Raw genomic sequence first — 21660 nt, 5'->3', positions numbered from 1 at the left:
AAAATTCTTTTTGCTGTATTTAGTTTTTTTGTTTTCTTTTTTGCTTTATTTATTTTGTTTTGTTTCTACTTACAACAAAAAACTTATTTATTTTATTTTATTTTGTTTCTAATTACTTATTTATTTTACTTTATGATAATTCTTTTTGCTATTAAAGTTTCTATCAAAAAAAGTTCTTTATGAAAATTCTTTTTGCTTTTAATGATTTTGAACAGAAAAATACTTCGATAATTTTAGTTGCATCAATTTTATATGATTTTAGTTTCAATAATACTAGAGGTTTCTTATAATGTTTTGAACAGAAAATACTTTGTTAATTTTAGTTTCATAAATTTTATTAAAATTTATTTTATTTTGTCGGAACACAAGAAGTCCGGAGTTGTAATAAGTTATTAAAAATAAAAAGAGGCGCAATGTTTGTTGATTTGCTTTAAGCCTTTCGGAATAGTGTAGACTGCACTGCACATAGCTCCATGCAGTCTACCTTATTCCTCAAGGCTTGAAGATAAGCAATGTGAGCGTTGCGCCTCTTCTTCATCGTCTCTGCACTCAGGGCTTATAAACCGCTCCTAGTGCCTCTCAGCTAGCGAGGTGGGACTAAAAAACTGCTAAGTAAGAAACTCTAGTACCAGTTCGTGCCACGAACCGGTACTAAAGGTGCTCGTGGGGCCACAGCCTCATTAGTACCGGTTCGTGGCACCAACCGGGACCAAAGGGTGGAATTGGTCCCGGTTCGTGCCACCAACCGGAACCAATGGCCTTGCACAGCGGCGTGGTGGTGAGTTTAGTCCCACCTCGCTAGCTGAGAGAGAGCAGCACCTGTTTATAAGGTGCGGTGCGCCTGAGCTGTCGAGCTCCTCTCCAAAGCAGGCTTACGGGCCTAACCTCTCTGTACATGCCTGTGGGCCTACTGGGCCTTCTGCGGGCCTGAATCCTGGCCCATGGATGGGTTTCTAATCATATTCAGGCCGTGGTGGCCCAGTAGGTGGCATAATTTTTAATTTTTGGCCTGTTATTTTTCATGCATTTACTAATTATTTTGAGCTATAAGACCCTAAAATTGAAAAGCATTTCAAATGAACTCTGAAAAGGTTGAAAGTTGGCATGGTATCATCATTTCATCCACATAGCATGTGCAAGAAAGTTGAGAGGGTTACGGCAAAAACTAGATGCACTTTGTGTACAAAACGGACAATGGTATCATACTCGTCTGTTACAAAGTTGGCATGGTATCATCATAATAGTTGCGGGAGAAAGTCTTCACTTTTTCTTCGCTTGTGTCATTTGCTTATTGCGCCGTAACCATGGATAATCTTCATCGTTTATCAGGATGCTTGGGTCAGCCTTGACTTTGAAGGGAGGAATTTCATGAAACTTTTCATAATCTTCAGACATGTCTGTCTTGCCCTCCACTCCCACAATGTCCCTTTTTCCTGAAAGAACTATGTGGCGCTTTGGCTCATCGTATGATGTATTCGCTTCCTTATCTTTTCTTTTTCTCGGTCTGGTAGACATGTCCTTCACATAGATAACCTGTGCCACACCATTGGCTAGGACGAATGGTTCGTCAGTGTACCCAAGATTGTTCAGATCCACTGTTGTCATTCCGTACTGTGGGTCTACCTGTACCCCGCCTCCTGACAGATTGACCCATTTGCACTTAAACAAAGGGACCTTAAAATCATGTCTGTAGTCAAGTTCCCATATGTCCATTATGTAACCATAATATGTGTCATTTCCCCTCTCGGTTGCTGCATCAAAGCGGACACCGCTGTTTTGGTTGGTGCTCTTTTGATCATGGGCGATCATGTAAAATGTATTCCCATTTATCTCGTATCCTTTGTAAGTCAACACAGTCGAAGATGGTCCCCTGGACAACGAGTACAACTCATCACAAACAGTGGTGTCACCTCTAAGACGTGTTTCCAACCAACTGCTGAAAGTCCTGATGTGTTCACATGTAATCTAGTCGTCACACTGCTCCGGGTATTTGGAGCGCAGACTGTTCTTGTGTTCATCGACATACGGGGTCACCAAGGTAGAGTTCTGTAGAACTGTGTAGTGTGCTTGAGACCAAGAATATCCGTCCCTGCATATTATTGAGTCCCCTCCAAGCGTGCCTTTTCCAGTCAGTCTCCCCTCATACCGCGATTTAGGGAGACCTATCTTCTTAAGGCCAGGAATGAAGTCAACACAAAACCCAATGACATCCTCTGTTTGTTGGCCCATGGAGATGCTTCCTTCTGGCCTAGCGCGGTTATGGACATATTTCTTTAGGACTCCCATGAACCTCTCAAAGGGGAACATATTGTGTAGAAATACGGGCCCCAGAATGACAATCTCGTCGACTAGATGAACTAGGACGTGCGTCATGATATTGAAGAAGGATGGTGGGAACACCAGCTCGAAACTGACAAGACATTGCGCCACATCACTCCTTAGCCTTGGTATGATTTCTGGATCGATCACCTTCTGAGAGATTGCATTGAGGAATGCACATAGCTTCACAATGGCTAATCGGACGTTTTCCGGTAGAAGCCCCCTCAATGCAACCTGAAGCAGTTGCGTCATAATCACGTGGCAGTCATGAGACTTTAGGTTCTAGAACTTTTTCTCTGGCATATTTATTATTCCCTTTATATTCGACGAGAAGCCAGTCGGGACCTTCATACTGAGCAGGCATTCAAAGAAGATTTCTTTCTCTTCTTTCATAAGAGCGTAGCTGGCAGGACCTTCATACTGCTTCGGAGGCATGCCGTATTTTTCGTGCAAACGTTGCAGGTCCTCCCGTGCCTCAGGTGTATCTTTTGTCTTCCCATACAGGCCCAAGAAGCCTAGCAGGTTCACGCAAAGGTTCTTCGTCACGTGCATCACGTCGATTGAAGAGAGGACCTCTAGCTCTTTCCAGTAGGGTAGGTCCCAAAATATAGATTTCTTCTTCCACATGGGTGCGTGTCCCTCAGCGTCATTCGGAACAGCTAGTCCGCCGGGACCCTTTCCAAAGATTATGTGTAAATCATTGACCATACCAAGTACGTGATCACCGGTACGCATGGCGGGCTTCTTCCGGTGATCTGCCTCGCCTTTGAAATGCTTGCCTTTCTTTTGACATTGATGGTTGGTCGGAAGAAATCGACGATGGCCCAGGTACACATTCTTCCTGCATTTGTCCAGGTATATACTTTCAGTGTCATCCAAACAGTGCGTGCATGCGTGGTATCCCTTGTTTGTCTGTCCTGAAAGGTTACTGAGAGCGGGCCAATCGTTGATGGTTACAAACAGCAACGCGTGCAGGTTAAATTCCTCCTGTTTGTGCTCATCCCACGTACGTACACCATTTCCATTCCACAGCTGTAAAAGTTCTTCAACTAATGGCCTTAGGTACACATCAATGTCATTGTCGGGTTGCTTAGGGCCTTGGATGAGAACTGGCGTCATAATGAACTTCCGCTTCATGCACATCCAAGGAGGAAGGTTATACATACATAGAGTCACGGGCCAGGTGTTGTGATTGCTGCTCTGCTCCCCGAAAGGATTAATGCCATCCGCGCTTAAACCAAACCATACGTTCCTTGGGTCAGCTGCAAACTTAGCCCAGTACTTTCTCTCGATTTTTCTCCACTGTGACCCGTCAGCGGGTGCTCTCAACTTCCCGTCTTTCTTACGGTCCTCACTGTGCCATCGCATCAACTTGGCATGCTCTTCATTTCTGAACAGACGTTTCAACCGTGGTATTATAGGAGCATACCACATCACCTTCGCAGGAACCCTCTTCCTGGGGGGCTCGCCGTCAACATCACCAGGGTCATCTCGTCTAATCTTATACCGCAATGCATCGCATACCGGGCATGCGTTCAGATCCTTGTACGCACCGCGGTAGAGGATGCAGTCATTAGGGCATGCATGTATCTTCTGCACCTCCATTCCTAGAGGGCATACGACCTTCTTTGCTGCGTATGTACTGTCGGGCAATTCGTTATCCTTTGGAAGCTTCTTCTTCAATATTTTCAATAGCTTCTCAAATCCTTTGTCAGGCACAACATTCTCTGCCTTTCACTGCAGCAATTCCAGTACGGTATCGAGCTTTGTGTTGCCATCTTCGCAATTGGGGTACAACCCTTTTTTGTGATCCTCTAACATGCGATCAAACTTCAGCTTCTCCTTTTGACTTTCGCATTGCGTCCTTGCATCGACAATGACCCGGCGGAGATCATCATCATCGGGCACTGGTTCCTCTTGATCTTTAGCAGCTTTCCCCCTTGCAGCATCATTGGGCACATCGTCTGGTTCCTCTTGATCTTCAGCAGCTTCCCCCATTGCAGCATCACCGTATTCAGGGGGCACATAGTTGTCATCGTCCTCTTCTTCTTCGCCGTCTTCCATCATAACCCCTATTTCTTCGTGCCTCGTCCAAACATTATAGTGTGGCATGAAACCCTTGTAAAGCAGGTGGGTGTGAAGGATTTTCCGGTCAGAGTAAGACTTCGTATTCCCACATATAGGGCATGGACAACACATAAAACCATTCTGCTTGTTTGCCTCAGCCACTTCGAGAAAATCATGCACGCCCTTAATGTACTCGGAGGTGTGTCTGTCACCGTACATCCATTGCCGGTTCATCTGCGTGCATTATATATAATTAAGTGTGTCAAAAACCATTACAGAACATCATGAATAGATAATTAAGTGACCAAATTAATAGAAGTTCATCATCACATTAAAACCAAAGTACATGCATAGTTCTCATCTAACAACATATATATAGCTCTCCAGAGCATCTAATTAATTAAACCATACATTGAAACTATGTAAAACATTTCAATGCGAAAACAAATGCGATCATAATCGCAACCAAGGTAACAATTGATCCAACGGCATAATGATACCAAGCCTCGGTATGAATGGCATATTTTCTAATTTTTCTAATCTTCAAGCGCATTGCATCCATCTTGATCTTGTGATCATCGACGACATCCGCAACATGCAACTCCAATATCATCTTCTCCTCCGCAATTTTTTTATTTTTTCCTTCAAGTAATTGTTTTCTTCTTCAACTAAATTTAACCTCTCGACAATAGGGTCGGTTAGAATTTCCGGTTCAACCACCTCCTAGATAAATAAAATCTATGTCACGTTGGTCGGTATATTTGTCATAAACAATAAATGAACCAAATAGTTATAAAAAGATAATATATACCACATCCGAATCATAGACAGGACGAGGGCCGACGGGGGCGGATACCAAAACCATCGCACTATGTAATAAGAAGGAATAATAAAAGTAACAAAATTAGACAAGTAACTATCTAAAGTAAGAATTTTTTCCTTTCAGAAAGAAGATAAGAACAAGAGGCTCACCACGGTGGTGCTGGCGACGAGATCGGCGCGGGTGATCGACGGCGGTGAAGACGGGGACGGGACGTGACGGACCGCTAAACCTAGACAAATCTCAGGGAAAATGGAGCTCGGAGGTCGAGTTTCGAGAGGAGAAAGATTAACTAGTGTGGCACAGACATTTCATCGAACACCTCATGTGCATAGGAGGTGAGCTAGAGCACCCAAATGCCCTCCCCTCGCCGGCCAGAAAAAACAGAGCACTGTGGAGTGCTCTGCTGTGGCGATGGGGTATATATAGGGAACTCATTGGTCCCGGTTCGTGGCACCAACCGGGACTAAAGGCCTTTGGTCCCGGTTGGTGCCACGAACCGGGACCAATGCCCCCTTTAGTCCCGGTTGGTGGCACCAACCGGGACCAAAGGCCTTGTGCTGCTCCGCGTCAAAAGTTTAGTCCCACCTCGCTAGTTGAGAGGGCTCGAGAGTGGTTTATAAGCGCTGCTGCTCCCACCCTCTCGAGCTCCTCTCAACTGCAGGCTTTCGGGCCTAACCGTTCTCTTTGCCTGTGGGGCCTACTGGGCCTTCTGCGGGCCTGAATCCTGGCCCACGGATGGGTTTCAAGTCGTTTTCAGGCCGTGGTGGCCCAGTAGGTGGCATAATTTTTTTCTCTGTTTTTTGTTTTCTCTTTTGCTTTATTTGTTTTGTTTTGTTTCTACTTACAACAAAAATATTATTTATTTTATTTCTAATTACTTATGTATTTTACTTTAATTATTTTATTTTTATTTATTTTACTGCTGCTATTTTTATTTATTTTACTGCTGCTATTTTTATTTAATTTATTAAGGTTTATTTATTTTAGTTACTATAGTTTATTTTATTTTATTTTATTAAGGTTTATTTATTTTTATTTACTATAAAAAATGAACATAGATGCGCCTATAGAGAAAATTCAACCTAAATTTATAATAAATTTCTATGAAATTCAAAGAAATTTACTGTGAATTTAGCTCAAATTCCCTGTATAAGGGCATCTATTTTCACTTTGAGAGGAGCTCAACAAGGCAGAGAGGGACGGGCTGATAAACTGGTGTGAGCGCCCTTCGGTTGGCGAGGTGGGACTAAACACTGGCCGCAAGTAGGACCAGCCCTTTAGTCCCGGTTTGTGGTATGAACCGGGACTAAAGGGTGGTGGGCCAGGAGCGTGGCCCATTGGTCCCGGTTTGTCCCACCAACCGGGACCAAAGGGTCCGGACGAACCGGGACCAATGCCCCCACGAGGCCCGGCAGGCCCCTGGCCGCACGAACCGGGACCAATGCTCACATTAGTCCCAGTTCGTGACTGAACCGGGACTAATGTGAATATTGCCCTGTGACCAAAGCCCAGTTTTCTACTAGTGCATGGGCGGAATGTCTTCCGGTGTGCCTCACACATCTTCCCATGAAGATGTCGTTGAAGATCTTGCCAACACCGTCCGAACTTCACGTGATGCGGTGCGCGACAATGATGATGAGGACGAGGAAGAATCATCTTCGGAGGAGCAAGAATCGTCTTCGGAAGATGAGGACGAAGACGAGGACGAGGCTTGATGTGTTTTTCGTTTGTGTCATGAACTTGGTTTGCATTTTGAACTTGGTTGGATGAACTTGTGGGCATGAACTTTTATTTCATCAACTTGTTTGTCTGAAATTTATATGCCATGTTCATTGCATTTTGAATATTTGAAATCCATTTTGTGTTCAAAATGCAAAATATGGCATGCGCCGGCGAGTCGCGTGCGCTGTATTTTTGCGCGCTGCCGGCCGCGCCAAATCAGGCGATGGGCGCGCGGCAAACTAGTTTTTTACGCGCGGTGCGTTCGGCGGCTGTTGGAGATGCTCTTATGACGCTGTTTCTGGGCGCCGCTTAATTTGCTACTAATTATAAATAGGGGGTTGAGGTTCCTGATTGATCTTGCTTTATTGTGTGTTCTTTCTTTATATTGTCTGATTTATGGTTTGCGGAAGTTACTTTGGAGGGGGATCCCGTCGTTGATTGTCCTCCTGGAATTCGGTATGTTGTTGTTATTAGTCGTGTGCGTGGTGGACAAGGTCGTGGTCCGGCTCTAGTTTCTGTTGCTGGCCGTGATTCTCTCGGTGCGCTTTTGTTGTGGGTGGGTGTGTCTGTGCCGTCGGGGTGTTGGCCGTTCGATGATTCTTCTGTTGTTGGCACGTTTGGCTTGTTTAGTGCTGATTGTTGATATTTTTCTGGATGCCTGACGTTTGTTTTACAGTACGGGGTGAGGAGAGTTTGATTGATCCGTAGTTTAACAAGTTAGCTAAGTAGAGTTTTTCTATAGAGATGCGGACCCGGACCTGAAACTGATGGCATGTATCCAGGTCGTTTATGAACATACAGGTTTTTACAGCCTTTTAATTTAGTACTGGTAGATTTTTCGAACATACAGGTCATAAATCACTCCATGTTTTTAAGTCTCTTGATTCAGTACTGGTATATTTTCCATTGGAGTTTCAAGAACATCAATTATTGGCCATGCATCTTGACTACCAAAAAAAACAAAGAAGCAGGAGATGCTTTTTAGTACTAGATATTTGATGCATAAGAGTTTTATGGCTTCATGTCAGAGGCTAAAAAAAGGTGCAAGAATATGTCGCAGTTTGGCATACAGCTGGATAGAAGTCCTGCTTTATTTTTCATTCGCCTAAGATGTGTGTGATTTCTTAGTTTGTAGCAACAAAGGATAATCTGAAGCTTCTTAAATCGTTAATTTTCTCTCTTGCAAGTTTCATTTCTGCAAATAACATCACAGGAGAGCTGCCCTTGAACTTCTGTATGCTCACAAACATGACATATTTGTATGTCTCATTCACGTCTAATTAGTAATTTTCTTGCTTTGGCGACACGTCTGATTTTTACAATCTGAAAAATGTCCTAGCAGAAAGCACCAAGGGCTTCTTTCTTTGTTGGATTATTATATTATGTTCTGTAAATTACATAGAGCTGAAAGAGGAAAATGGTAGAACTAGAAGACATTCTTTGCTTATGTAACACCAAAAGGTTGGTACCAGTTCAGCTTGTGTTCCCTTAGGTTGATTTGTTCATTCAGATGCTGGTAAATTTATGAGCATCATCGACTGGATATGGCCCTTTCAGATGGATGATTGTTTGTACGCATTCTTTTTGTCACAATTTTTCCATGATGAATTGCGAAGGTGGATCAGTGCACCGTTTTTATGTGTCATTGCAAGGGCGTGGCACAACCCTAAAGCCATTGGCACACCCCTAATAACAGTTGCCCTACGGACATTTGCGCATGCAAGGTTTTCCTAATAACAGTTGCTCTAAGGACATTTGTGCACGCAAGGTTTTCCTATCGTGGGCTTTATGTACTGCACACTTGGCTGATACATTGCTGAACTCCACACTATTTTCGCATCTTCATAAGAATTTAGAATTTAGATACTTGCTTTACTTTGGTGCTACATTAGCTCATACCTTCATAAGAAGATGTGTAGTAGCTGTAGCCTACATTTCTCGAGTTGCGGTTTGGTCATGACCGCAGTCACGTCAACGTTCTTCCTGCCCAAAGACGGCGATACCAAATGCACAATTGCTGCTTTGCTGTTATGAGAAATACAGTTCTTACTGACGATGTTCTGCCTGTTTCTTGTGTAGGAGATGGCTACAGGGTACGAGATTGTCAGGAGGGCACCTGATAACAGGCATATACTTGTGCTGTAAATTTGTCATCCAACAAGAAGGTGATTGGTCTTTGCATAATTGTGAACTGGTGTGGTGAGCCTTCCCTTCGTTGCTCTAGTTTAGAGCATCTCCAGCCGTTGGCCCCCCGACGCTAACCGCGTGCTGGGGACGTGATGCTCCCCAATCGCCGCGCCCATGTTTTTTTTTTAAACAAATTCCGGCACAAACAAGGCGCAAATTCAACCAAACTTCGGCTAGTTCATAACATATTTAAAATATTTCACAAAAGAAGAAAAAAAACACTACTAGACCCGCCCTCGCCCTCGCCTTTCGTCGCCGGCCGCCACCCTTGAAGCTCTACATGCCGAGGAGCCTAAAGAACTGCGTGTAGTCGCCGCCGCCGCCGCCGCCGTCGTCGTCGTCGCCTCCTCCGCGGCCGCCGTCGTCGTCGTCGCCTCCTCCGCGGCCGCCGTCCCTGCTGCTCCCCTACCCAGGGTCACCGACGCGCGGCGAGTTGGACGGTCTGGGGGCGTCCTCGTCCTCGTCGCTGTCGAGGATCACCACGCCGTTCTCGTCCTCGTGCCCACGCTGGCGGGCGGCTATCTCGTCGCGGAGGTAGTCGTCCCGTGCCCACTTTAGGGCGGCCTCGTCGGAGAAGCCGCGCCGGACGATGGCCTCGTACTCCGCGGGGAGGCCGGGCTCCACCTTCGGCCTGACAAGCCGGGCAGAGGTGGGGGAGGACTCGGCGATGCGGACGCCGGAGCTGCGGGTGCGCTGGCTGACCGGCGTGTCCTCGAGCTCCGGCTTGACGGGGAGGAGGGAGGGAGAGTCGGACGAGCGGCCGGACGAGGAGGAGGACGCCCCCGGGTCCATGCATCTCGGCGTCCACGAGCTCCCACGCCGGCGGGAGAAGGAGGGGGAGCGGGGTACTCCAGCCTGGGCGTGTTGCCGCCCTCGATGTACTCGAGGACGGCCTCCAGCGTGCGGCCCGGCATGCCCCACCATCGGCGGCGGCCGTCAGAGTTGAGCCTTTCGTAGGGCACGACGCCGTTGGTGGCCTTGAGCTGCTCGGCGTGGCAGCGACGGAAGTACCGCTCCCACAGCGGGCTGTCGGGGATGTACCTCGGCCCTTCCCTCGCCGCCTAGGCAGAGAGGACCGAATACGGGCGATCTCCGCACGACGCGCCGCCCCGGTGGGCGGCGGTGGCACCGGGACCCGCCGGCGCTGATCCTCCACGCCCCGGGTACCCGCATGTCCGGCGGGACCGGGTACTCGGCCTCATAGAGAAGCCGAGCTTCGTCCTCGTGAAGGTGGCGGCGGCCGAAGCCGTTCGCCGCCGCGCCGTCGCCTGGAAAGCGCTCGGTCATTGGGTGAACTGGAAACGGCGAGAAGAGAGGGAGGAACGGGGGAGTCAAGGAACAAGTCGTCGGCGGTGGAGAGTCTCTGCGTCACCGGTGCGGGAGGGGGTCGGCTTATATAGGCGGCGCTCGCGTGGCCGCCGTGTGTACGCGTGGCGGGCGAGGGACGTGCATCGTCCCGTCTTCACTGCGCCGCCCGTGAGGCATCGATGGAGGAAGCTGACCGGCGCGGCAGCGCGCGGCAGCTTTGGCATTGATTCCGTTGCGGGAACCGAGGCGATGAGGACGACGAAGCGACGAGAAGAGCCGAGTCGCTGCCAAGGAGGGCCTGCCGATTTTCGCGCCAAAAACGATTCGGCCGGCGCCCCCAAGCGCCCCCAGCGCGCCGGGTTCGGCCTGGGTCCGCCGGCGCCAATTTCGGCCCGAGCCAGCGAAGAAAGGGCCTTTGGGGGCGCGACTGGGCCGATTTTTCGGCGCCGGCGGCCGAAAAATTGCCTGGGGGGCCTTGTTGGGGCGCGGCTGGAGATGCTCTTACCAACGCAGTCATATCTTCTGAGGTTCCTTTGCTTTGTTTGTACAGACAGATTAATAATTTTTTAGAGCTACTTGCTGAACTTCACCTTGTATCTCCTCTGAACGTTCTGTTTAGCTCTCTATTCAGAAATCGATTGTGGAGTAAATGCCCCGAACTGTATGAATGAGTTTATGGGCTTTCCCCCTGCATGCCAATGACTATGTTACATTTGCGAATTACCTGATGCATATATGCCAACTTTCTTCTCATGTTAAATTTGCATTTAGGTATTGTGTCTATGACCTTGTGTATTTTCTTGATATGTAACCCTACGGCCTTATAAGAAGACTGTTAAAACAATGTCTTGGATGGGTTATCACATTCAATGTTGTGTGGCATTTTTTCAAGGCATGCACAGTTAAATTTTGTGGCCTAGGCACCTGGCTGTATACGACAGAATTTAAGAAAGGAAACCACTAGGGATCAAACTACTGATCCCTAGATATCCATCAGACCAGCCCACTGCCGTACGATTGGGGTTGATCCGAGTGTCTGATCTAATAGGCTAGCTGGACGTGGGCCTTTGGTAGTTAAGCGGGATTTGGTAGTTTCCATCCATCAGCGCTAGCTTTTTAACGGCTAAAAGAAAATTGCTCCATGAATCACGCACGACCTGTACTTTCCATGCACCAGCTTCCATATCTAAACAACTTTCGTCTGGTGATGCTTCCTATTAATTTTCCTCAACAAACCCTTCAAGCATTGCAAACCATGCTTCATAACTGTATGTTTATTTCTGTTATACGGAAGTCATGCTTCTAACACTACAGCCGTTCTTAGTAAATCGCAGCACTATCAAGTGGCGCGCTTTCTTCATTTTTTAGATTAAATGCTTCCAAATCTTTGATTTACTAGCAATCCAGTGGCTTCGTACAAAATTTAATAAATCTGCATAACAAATTAGTGTATTGTTTCGGCAGCAATAAAATTAACAGATCATACATCCATGATTTAAATTAGGCATGGTTCCAGTTTTGTGTTTTAAAGAGGTTATAGATCACAAGTGATTCAAATTCTCATCCAGTAGCAATATTTAAACGAAAACACTAACGCCCACACGTGTGGCAATATTGCAACTCGCCCACACGCCTGGATCACCGTCCAGTTAAATTTGCACGAATCTTGACACACCGAGGCAGTTTTCGCGTGCCACGTAGGACAAGGCCGGTGTGTGGGCGTTGGAGAGGTCGCCCACACGCCCCACAACACGCGGTTGTCAGCTGCGCTGTGTGGGCGAACTAGTTTCTACCCACACAGCCACCACCTAGTCCACGTGCGTGTGGGCGAATTGCTTTTCGCCCACACGACAGTCGTACGTTATTGGATGTCAACTGCAGTTGCGCGTACATGGCAACTAGGTAAACACACATGGCAACTATGATTCGTTTGCTAGGCGGCAACTGCAGTTGCGCGTACGTGGCAATCAGATAAACATACATGGCAACTGTGATTAACCACACGTGGCAACTAGGTAAACACACATAGCAACTATTGTTTGACCATATGTGGCAAGTAGTTAATCACACAAGACAACTATGGTTTGATTACACGCGGCAACTACCATAAATTAGACATGTCAACTATAGTTAACCAAAATAGAGAGAGTTGTCATGCTTTTACAACCACATTTGCCATCCCGGATGGCAACTAAATCGTCATCCCGCGGGTATCTAATGTAGCTGCGCCAGGACGTGTGGGCATATTTGCTTCGTGCCACACGTGTGGGGTGGGGGTGAGTAGTACTTGTTGGGCGTGTGGCACGAAGTAGTCACGCCCACACGTGTGGGCAATTTTACTGTTCGCCCACACACAGCCCGTGTGGGCTGCCCTCTGCTCATGCCACACACGGTGTGTGGGCGAATGCCTATTATGCCACACGTGTGGTGTATATCGGCGTCCTATTTAAATGTTCATCACATATGCTTCCATGCTTTGAATTATTGTTTCAACCCTTGTTATTGTATGCTTCCTTTTCTATTTTCGTATATGCTTAATATGTTGTAATCGAAGTTACTTGCTTCCAACAGAAATTTTACAGAGATTCATAGAATATTATTCAGTGCTTCGTCAACATAAAAAAGAAGAGCAAAAAATGCACTTTAGTTTCATTGCCTGCTTCAATAGTAGCACCGACACATAAGCACATATTCATGTTAGTTGCTCCCCGATTGTATCAATGTTGTTTTAGTTCTCAAGTAGAATTGTGGTATAGCCGCTGACGGGCGAAGGGGATGTTGTTGCTGTCGGTCGACATCCTCGCCATTGCTGCCGCTACCCCTAGCAGCCACCTTGTTGTTGTCGTCTCCATCTACACATTGGCCCTCGATGGCCGCAGAGAAGCCCTTGGTGAAGCGAAGGACACCACTCCGCTGTTGCTCATGACATTGTGCAACAAGCTTTGCTTCCTACATAGGAGGAGTATGCATCAAACATTGCTTCCAAAGATGTTAGAATTTGCACCCGAAGAAAATAAGGAGCACATTGTAGTGATAGCCAAAATATCTTAGCATTACTGTCGAAGCATTATAGGAGTATGTACTAAAGGAGCATTATAGAGCAAAGCTAGGAAGCACTTGCTCACGTGATGGAAACATTTTTTACATGGAGTAGAAACATATTCTCATGCTGATGAACTATTTTCCCTTGCACGGAAACAACCACGACAAATAGAATGCGACAGAACAACAGGGAAGGGACGACGACACAAGTGAGGCAGTGAGATAGCGAGCGTACATGATCGTCGACGGACGTGGGCGTGGGCGTGCTGAAAAGCGCTCTCGGTCGAGCATGGACAAGTCATTGGCGCCGAATAGGATCGTGGCGGTGGCCACGATGCAGTAGCGGTCGGCGACGCGGGAGGCAAAGTGTGTGTTGTAGCCGCGACAGTCAACGGACGAGGATATGGACGAACAGGAGTATTACTTGCCTGGTATGTCCAACTTAAGCTCCGTTTCAAAAGAAAAACTATGGAAGCAAATCATCATGTGACGCAAAACAGTTGTACTCTACATTAGAAGCACCATCTGCATGCACGAATTCATACGTCTGACCAAGCACCGGCTGCAACAAAGAAAGACGAAAGTGCAGACCTCAGCAAAGTCGACTGTACGTATCTCCGCCATGTAGGACTGCGGCGGTGTGCGGGTAGGCAGGATGGGTCGGGGGCGAGACCGCGCACGAATCCGGCGACCTCGGCGGGGGACGAGGCGCCAAGCAGGGCCATGGGCTCTTCCAGGGGTTTTGCCGCGTGCTCCGGCGGCCACCAGGCCAAGCATCGTGTAGATGGACAACGGCGGGCTGGCCAGTGGAGTGGCCATGATGCTCGGGGAGAAGGGGATCTGGGCGAGGAGGAGGAGATCGGGCCGGTGTGGCTGTCACTGGAATCAGGAGAGATTAGGGGCGATATTAGGGGGAGATTTACGTCCGTGGGCTGCGGGCTGTTAGTTCCTACCGATGTTTTTTTACAGAAAAGAAGCACAATTTCTGAGGCGTTAGATTTCAGTTGAACCAACGGTGTTGGACTGGTCTGGCGATGGACGTTTACAAGACTACAGATTGAAAATGTTTCCCTTTAAGAAAATGGAGAGAAAAAACAGAAGGCCAACAGACTTCCAAGACGAAAGCTAAAATGAAAAGAATCCGTTAAAATATAGGATTGCAGGTTCTCACACTTCAGAAAGATATAAGGTGGTATCAAATGATATAGCACACTGACAACTGATTTTTATGACGTGGAAGAAGAAAAGCGAAGTATATAACCGAAGATTGACATTGGATCATTCATGTGTATATAGGTTAAAGAATTTTATATTGATAAAATTTCAGAATTCTTTTAGAATTCCTGTGTTCGCTATGGAATTTCTGGTTTTCTTTGTTTGAAATCCAATTATCTAAATTTTAAACAAGAAGCAGTTCCCCCATTGGCAAATGGTTATCCATCAGTCGGAGGAAATTTGGCTCGACAAAAAAATGAAGCAGAGGAATAGTAATAGAAGAATAAAAACATTTAACTTAAAAGAATGGACTAATAGGGTCAACTATTTAGCCAACTTTCATAATTAAGTACCGTTGCTCTATGGGCAACTATTGTCTCTACCTGTCCGATCTTACAATTCTCTACATGTCCAATCTTACAATTAAACTTAGGATCTTACAACTAGTTATTGCACATCTGAGTGACACAATCAAACACAAAAAGCAAAAAGGAAAAGAAGAAAAAAAATACCTGCATGAATCTTCACCTAAAATTAGGAACATAAGATTTAGATGTGCAATACTTAGGCTGGTCATAGTGGGAAGTAACTTAGATCAGTAACATGCATATATTAGTATTACTATCTTTATAGTGGGTACTACTCCCTCCGGTCCATAATGTAGTACGTATAGAGTTTTTCTTAATGTCAAATTTTGTAAACTTTGATTAAGTTTTTAGAAAAAACTATTTATATCTACAATACCGAAAATATAAAATATGAAACCACATCTTATATATGAAACTACATCTTATGATGAATCTAGTGATATATGTCTGGCACTCTAGATATAAATGTTTTTGTCACGAATTCGGTCAAAGTTTGTGAGGTTTGGTTTTTCAAAAAAATCTATGTGCACTACATTATGGAACGGAGGGAGTAACATATATGAAGTGTCATGTAACCCTTCATTTATTTAGTTGTAGACTCATTTGCTTTCGAGTGTGTTATGTTGCAGTAAGATATTATGTTACCATAAACATCTATTTTCTTATTAATTATTTGCCACGTAAGCAAATTTGTATTGGGTTGCGTTATGTTACTAGCTAAATTACTCTTACTATGACCAACCTTAGGGCACATCTTAGATGTACTTTAGCAAAACTGTTAAACTTACACGAAACTATATAAAAGTAAACAATTATTGGAAAAATATATAATAACCAACAATAAAAATATTTTTATTATGGACTGCACTATCTGTCAATCGTTATGTTTTTAAGGTTAAAAATACCGAACGCATGCATACATTAGAACCAAAGTACCAAACAAATCCTTCTTTGACATTTTTGGATGTGTGGAGTGGGGAAGTGCATGGATAAACCCGGATACATATGAACCCACTTCGGGAAAAAGTCTAAAAAAGGTCCATGTCCTATGTGTGTGCATAAAGTTTCATAGAAAAATAACATTTTTTATGGCCTGTGCAAAAAGATAAAAATTATGTCGTGTAACGCTATTTAGAAACACTAAAATTTGTCTTTATTACGAAGACAAAACAAAAAGATATTTTTTGGTAAAACTTTATGCCGCGCACACACATTTGCGAACATGTATGCATGATTTTTTGCTTTTTTGACATTATAAAACATGCCTAAAATGCATTTTTTGAAAAGTGGGTGCATATGCCCATGCGTGCAGGACGTGCCTCTCATGTGGGTGAGTTCGAGCTCTCTTCATATCATTGGCACATGCATATGCTCTTTTTTTGTGTGTGTGTGCGTGCGCGTGCATATAAGACAAAATGATGTTGTAAGCATAGATTTCATCTAGATTTGACTTCACAAAATGCTTTGTGGCTCAAATCTTTCATCCGATTTAAAACCTGTTTTCACCATTAAATCTGTCGAGGCGAGAACTTCAAAACTAGATTTCATGTTGGTATGTTTTGATGACTTTTTTTATCCAAAGTTACCTCACCGGCACCCCTCAAACCCAAACCAAATTTGGGGCGGGTATGGGAGGCTCGGACGTGCCCATCGGACCATCTTGACCCCACACATATCCCCACCTAGACAAACCGTAGACCGCAGTCAAACCACACTCCATTCCACTTGCCGTCTGCTCCTCTCCTCGTCCCCCTTTTGATCCAATGTCAAGCTCCGGCAGCACACCGTCCGATGGCGATGACCCCGTCGACTGGGAGTCGTTGTTGCTCGAGACGGAGGCGGACGATGAGGAGGAGCTCGTCGTCCGCATCACACTGCTACGACTCCGACGGTCCCCACGGCTTCGATGACACACCTCACGCCGACACATACACAGAGGATTATAATTGCAACGGCGACTGCAAGAGACCGACGCGGAAGTGGTGATGTCTCAGTGTCGCTCTCGCTTCCATTTTAGTTTTTAGTTAATTTAGTTTTTATCTATGTTGCGATGATGAACTAAATCTTTTGATCCGATGAACCATCTTTATATGCTCGTATGGAATTTAGGTTGAACTATGTTTATCTATATGTGTATGATCGACATCTGTAGTTTCTCACGTTGCATGGATAGCACGATTTTGAGGGGTCCGATTTGAGATATCCGATTTGTGGACACGGGCACATGGCCATATGAGGGCTCACCGGTCACTGTCTACGAACGCGTCCGTGGACGTTTAGGAGGCTGGTTTTGCTTTATCCGGCTGTTCCGGCTGTAGAAGCTCTAATGGATGATTTTGTATAGACTTTGCTTCATTTCAATGAGAAATGGAACATGGCGTGATGCCTTCATTCTAAAAAAAATACCAGCAAGAATCCCGCTGCTGTAAGAGAAGAACAACATGTTTCTACAGTTTCATCCTGTAGTTCTGTACACTGACTATCCGGCATCGTTTGAGACTTCGCGTCGTTTCATTCCCCAGTATCCATTAGCCTGCACACCCTGCCTTCTCGCAGCCCGACTAGAACGCCCGGAGCTCTTGGGCCAGCTCCTCCTCCCTCCCGAACACCACCGTCCTGTGGTCGCGCCCGCCCACGACACGGAGCTCCGCGTGCGGGAGCTTCGACTTCAGGTGGCGGCTGCTGCACTCGACCGGGACCACCTGGTCTGCGTCGCCGTGAACCACCCTCACCGGCACCCCCGCCGCCGCCAGCGCCTCCAGGTTCCGGTCCTGCGCCCTCGCCCCGCCGCAGATCACGTTGTGCATCGTGTGCCACGCCGAGTGGTGCGTGTGCCTCGTCAGGTCCCTCACCACGATGTCCACGCCGCTGATGAAGTACATGCATGAGCAAAATGGCAGAGATCCAGGCAAATGTGTCCCTGTTCATGCCTGAGCTCTGGATTAATCTGAGTTAATCGTGATTGATTTGATTTGATCGCTTACCTCGTGCGCGTGAGGATCTTGATGAGCCACTCCCAGAACCGGTGGTTCTTGCAGACGACGAAGCAGATGGTCCTCCCGATGTGCTCGTACCAAGACATCACCGCCGAGCCGAACAGCAACGGCGGCCAGAGCTTCTTCTCGGCGAGCCTGCGCAGGGCCACCTGGCTCGCCCTCTCCTCGCACGGCAGGAAGTACAGCTGCGACCAACACGACGCGACCGATCCATTAAGCAGAAAGCACATCTCAGAATGATGCAGAGCTCTGATCGAGTGCGCGGCGTACGTACCGGGGCGACGAGCGTGACCGATTTGACCCGCGCCGGGTGCTTGGCGGCCAGGGCGATGGCGATGGTGCAGCCCATCGAGTGGCTGACGAGGTGGAAGGAGCCCAGGTGGAGCGGATCGACGAGGCTCCGCTCGATGGCCTCGACGTGGTCCCGCAACGTGTACGCGCAGTTCGCCGGCTTGGGGCTGTCGCCGAAGCCGAGGAGATCCACGGCGATCAGCCTGCGGTGGTTCGCGGCGGCGGGTTCGGGGAACACGGTCTGCGCCCAGAAGGAGGAGGAGGACGTGAAGCCGTGGATGAAGATGGCGTCGTCTCCGCGATCACTCTCGCTCCGCGTCTCCTCTGCACCTGTGAAGTCGCCGGCGTTAATGTCGTCGTCACGCACGGCACGGCAGGTCATGGCGGCGACATTCGTGCGCGCACACAGACGGGTAACTAAAAACGGAAAAAATCTGTCAAGGACAAGAACGATAAAGCACACGGACACGGACCTTTGTTGGGCGCCGTCGGCTCCTGCAGGACGAAGTGCAGCCGGTCGCCGCCGTTGCTCCACCACTTCCCGCACTTCCCGCATCCGCAGTCGGACCACCGCGGGCTCCGGGCCTTCGCCGGCGACGCGTCCTCCTTCCTCCTCGTCCCCCCGCCGACCGGCCCGAGGAGCCGCAGCAGCGCGTCCCGGCACGCGCTCCTCCGGACGTACAATGTGTCGGACACCCCGTCGGCCTCCTCCTCCCCCGTCGCCGCCGCCTTGCCGCGGTTCCGGTGGCAGTAGCAGCCGAGCGGGCTCTCCTCCAGGAAGCCGTCGAGGACGCCGTAGACGAGGCAGAGGAGCACGTCGACGACGTCGAGGGCCGCGAACACGGCGGCCGCGAGCGCCGCCATCGCCGCCCCCGGCCATTTCGCGGGGGCATGAGATCTGCGAGCGCGGCCATCGTGAGCCCGTGATCGACCGCAGGGTGGTGGGTGGCGCGAAGGGCTCAAGAGCATCTCCAACAGCCGCGCTACCGCGCCGCAAATTTGGCCATTTTAGCGCGCGCAACCTGGCGGTGGCTCCAGCGGGCGCGCAATAACCACGCGCGCAGTATAAGGAGTTGGGCGCGTGGTCGGATTTGCTATCTCGCGCGGTGTTTTGAGGCGCCCGCGGCACACTCGAGCGCTCGCGCCGCACTCACTCCTCTCCGCCTCCTACGCCCCGCGCGCGCCGGTGCCGGCGAACTGCACCCATGGACGCACGCGCCGGCACCCCGCCCACTCCAGCCTATAGCCGCGACCCCTCCACCGCCGTTGCCGCCGCAAACCCTAGCGCGGGGGGCATGAGTTTTGCCTCTCATGGGAGGCATGGGTGCACCTCCGGCCGCCATGGGCGGAATGTCTTTCGATGTGCCTCCTCACACACATTCCCACGAAGTTGCCGTTGAAGATCTTGGCAACACCGTCGGAGCTTCACGTGATGCGGTGCGTGATGAGGAAAGGGAGGAAGGTTCATCTTCGGAGGCGGAAGAATCGTCTTCGAAAGATGAGGACGAAGACGAGGAAGAGGATTGATGTGTCTTTCGTTTGTGTCTTGAACTTGGTTTGCATTTTGAACTTGGTTGGATGAACTTGTGGGCATGAACTTTTATTCATTAACTTGTTTGTGTGAAATTTTATATGTCATGTTCATTGCATTTTGAATGTTTCAAATTCATTTTGTGCCAAAATGCCATATATGCAATGCCCCGGCGAGTCGCGCGCTGCTGAAGCGCCGCGCGCTGCATTTTAGCGTGGCTGTTGAAGCCAGCGCTGGCGGCCGCGCAAAACCAGCGAAACGGCGCGCGGTAAATTAGTTTTTTACGCGAGGTGCGAAGCGCGGCTGTTGGAGATGCTCTAAGTGGATGCGAGTCGTGCGGCTGGAAAAACGCGGCGCTTGTGTGCGCCGCTGCTCCACGTCGCCGCGTTGGCGCGTGTGCCGGGACCAAATCCCCGAGCGTTCGGGCGACTCGTCGTGCCGGCGGCTTCTGGTTTGGTCGGCTCGACGGCGACGGGTCACCGGAACGTTCACGTGTGCACGGCAGTCGGCGTCGATTCACCGGGAACTTTTCTAGATTCTGTGGAAGTTCAGCGGCCCCGCGTCAACATCCCGTGGGATCGGAGGGCGCGCGTGCTTTACCGCGGCGCGGGGCACGAACGTTCTGGTGCCACCTACGACGAGGACGACACGGCGGAGCGGAGCAGCGTCTCCATTTCTACATCTATCCTTGGATTCCTCGACGGCGACGTGCGTATATGGCCATGAAAACAATACGACTAATCTCGGCCATGGATTCGAGGACGTGAATTGCTTCAATGGCAAGCGTTCGATATGTGTAGAGAGCAAATCATATTGATTCTCAGAAAATAAAACGTGAATGTTACTCAAGTAATTAACATCCTGCCCAGTTTTAATGCGCAATTTATAGTATCTTGGCTAATACTAGCTTCCTCCCAAAAAGCTTGTTTTATATTTGTCTAGATACGAATGTATCTATAGACGTTTTAGTGTTGCATTTATCCATCCATTTATAGTTAAATCCAAGACAATTTTTTTGAAACGGAGGTAATACGTTAACATGCAATTAATCTCCTACCTATATCAGTGTGCATTGCAGTTACACACTTAGGGCCCGAACGCCCTAGCTCCGTCGAAGCAACTTCATGAAGAGGGCCCTCCTCTGGTGCAAAATGGAGAGGCGGCTAAAACGCAGCTTCACGACACGACAGAGCGAGGAGTTTGGTAATTACGTAGGGAATCCCACCGCTAAGTCAAAAAACGTTTTGCAAAGGAATAGCTCGTCCCCTCATGCATATGGCCCGCTCGCTTGTACCACATTTCGTGTGCTGCAGCTGAACCTCACTGTCGTTGTGCCCTTCTCCGTCTCGCTCCCGCGTTGCTACCTCCTATGCGCCGCTCCGTCGTGGCCATGGGTGACCTCATGCACCTAGACCCGCGCCGCCAAGTCTGATGCCCATTGCCCTCAACCCTCCTCTATCTCGCTCCCTCGTTGTTCCCTCCTTCCTCTGCCCCTTTTTGTTTTCCCTACATGCCTTCTGATGCTTGCCTCGATGTGTCACCACACTACTCCTCCGCAACGAGACGTGCAAACCCTACCCAGCCCTCTGAATGGAGGTGGAAGAAGGGGTTACAACCGTTGGATGGTGAGACGTGGAGGCATAGCGTCCGTCTACGACTTTTCCTTTGAAATAGATCTGCAACCCAATTTTCTTTGCATCCCGAACATGTCTTCTGCGGTATATTTTGGCTACCAACCCATGGTCTGGATCGATAACTTATTTAACAGTGCTCACTGCAGCGCCTAGTGGG

General features: G+C 48.3%; 2 protein-coding genes across 2 annotated transcripts; both read right to left on the bottom strand.

The window, feature by feature from the left end:
- Positions 1 to 13038: 13038 nt before the first annotated feature.
- On the bottom strand, positions 13039 to 14329 carry LOC123048621 (uncharacterized). Its single transcript, XM_044471682.1, has 2 exons — positions 14060 to 14329; positions 13039 to 13375 (listed from the first exon to the last, which is right to left on the bottom strand). The coding sequence occupies exons 1-2, from the start codon at positions 14285 to 14287 to the stop codon at positions 13124 to 13126; spliced, it is 480 nt and encodes a 159-aa protein (XP_044327617.1). The 5' UTR covers positions 14288 to 14329; the 3' UTR covers positions 13039 to 13123.
- Positions 14330 to 17402: 3073 nt separating this feature from the next.
- Positions 17403 to 19366, bottom strand: LOC123048620 (probable lysophospholipase BODYGUARD 4). Its single transcript, XM_044471681.1, has 4 exons — positions 18812 to 19366; positions 18322 to 18668; positions 18036 to 18232; positions 17403 to 17919 (listed from the first exon to the last, which is right to left on the bottom strand). The coding sequence occupies exons 1-4, from the start codon at positions 19305 to 19307 to the stop codon at positions 17613 to 17615; spliced, it is 1347 nt and encodes a 448-aa protein (XP_044327616.1). The 5' UTR covers positions 19308 to 19366; the 3' UTR covers positions 17403 to 17612.
- Between the last annotated feature and the right edge of the window lie 2294 nt (positions 19367 to 21660).

Source organism: Triticum aestivum, chromosome 2D (assembly GCF_018294505.1).
Source record: "Triticum aestivum cultivar Chinese Spring chromosome 2D, IWGSC CS RefSeq v2.1, whole genome shotgun sequence".
In the NCBI taxonomy this organism is placed as follows: Eukaryota; Viridiplantae; Streptophyta; class Magnoliopsida; order Poales; family Poaceae; genus Triticum; species Triticum aestivum.
The sequence above is the reverse complement of the archived record's forward strand: the minus strand, read 5'-3'. Positions and strand labels throughout refer to the sequence as shown.

Bases quoted from the DNA above. Each gene is read 5' to 3' on its own strand.
- LOC123048620 (XM_044471681.1), bottom strand. From the start codon at position 19,307: ATGCTCTTGAGCCCTTCGCGCCACCCACCACCCTGCGGTCGATCACGG. The intron at 18,233-18,321 runs GTACGTACGCCG...TGTTGGTCGCAG, and splicing joins CGGTCACGCTCGTCGCCCCG to CTGTACTTCCTGCCGTGCGA. The intron at 17,920-18,035 runs GTAAGCGATCAA...GTACTTCATCAG, and splicing joins AAGATCCTCACGCGCACGAG to CGGCGTGGACATCGTGGTGA.
- LOC123048621 (XM_044471682.1), bottom strand. From the start codon at position 14,287: ATGGCCACTCCACTGGCCAGCCCGCCGTTGTCCATCTACACGATGCTT. The intron at 13,376-14,059 runs GTCTGCACTTTC...CCTCCTATGTAG, and splicing joins GTACAGTCGACTTTGCTGAG to GAAGCAAAGCTTGTTGCACA.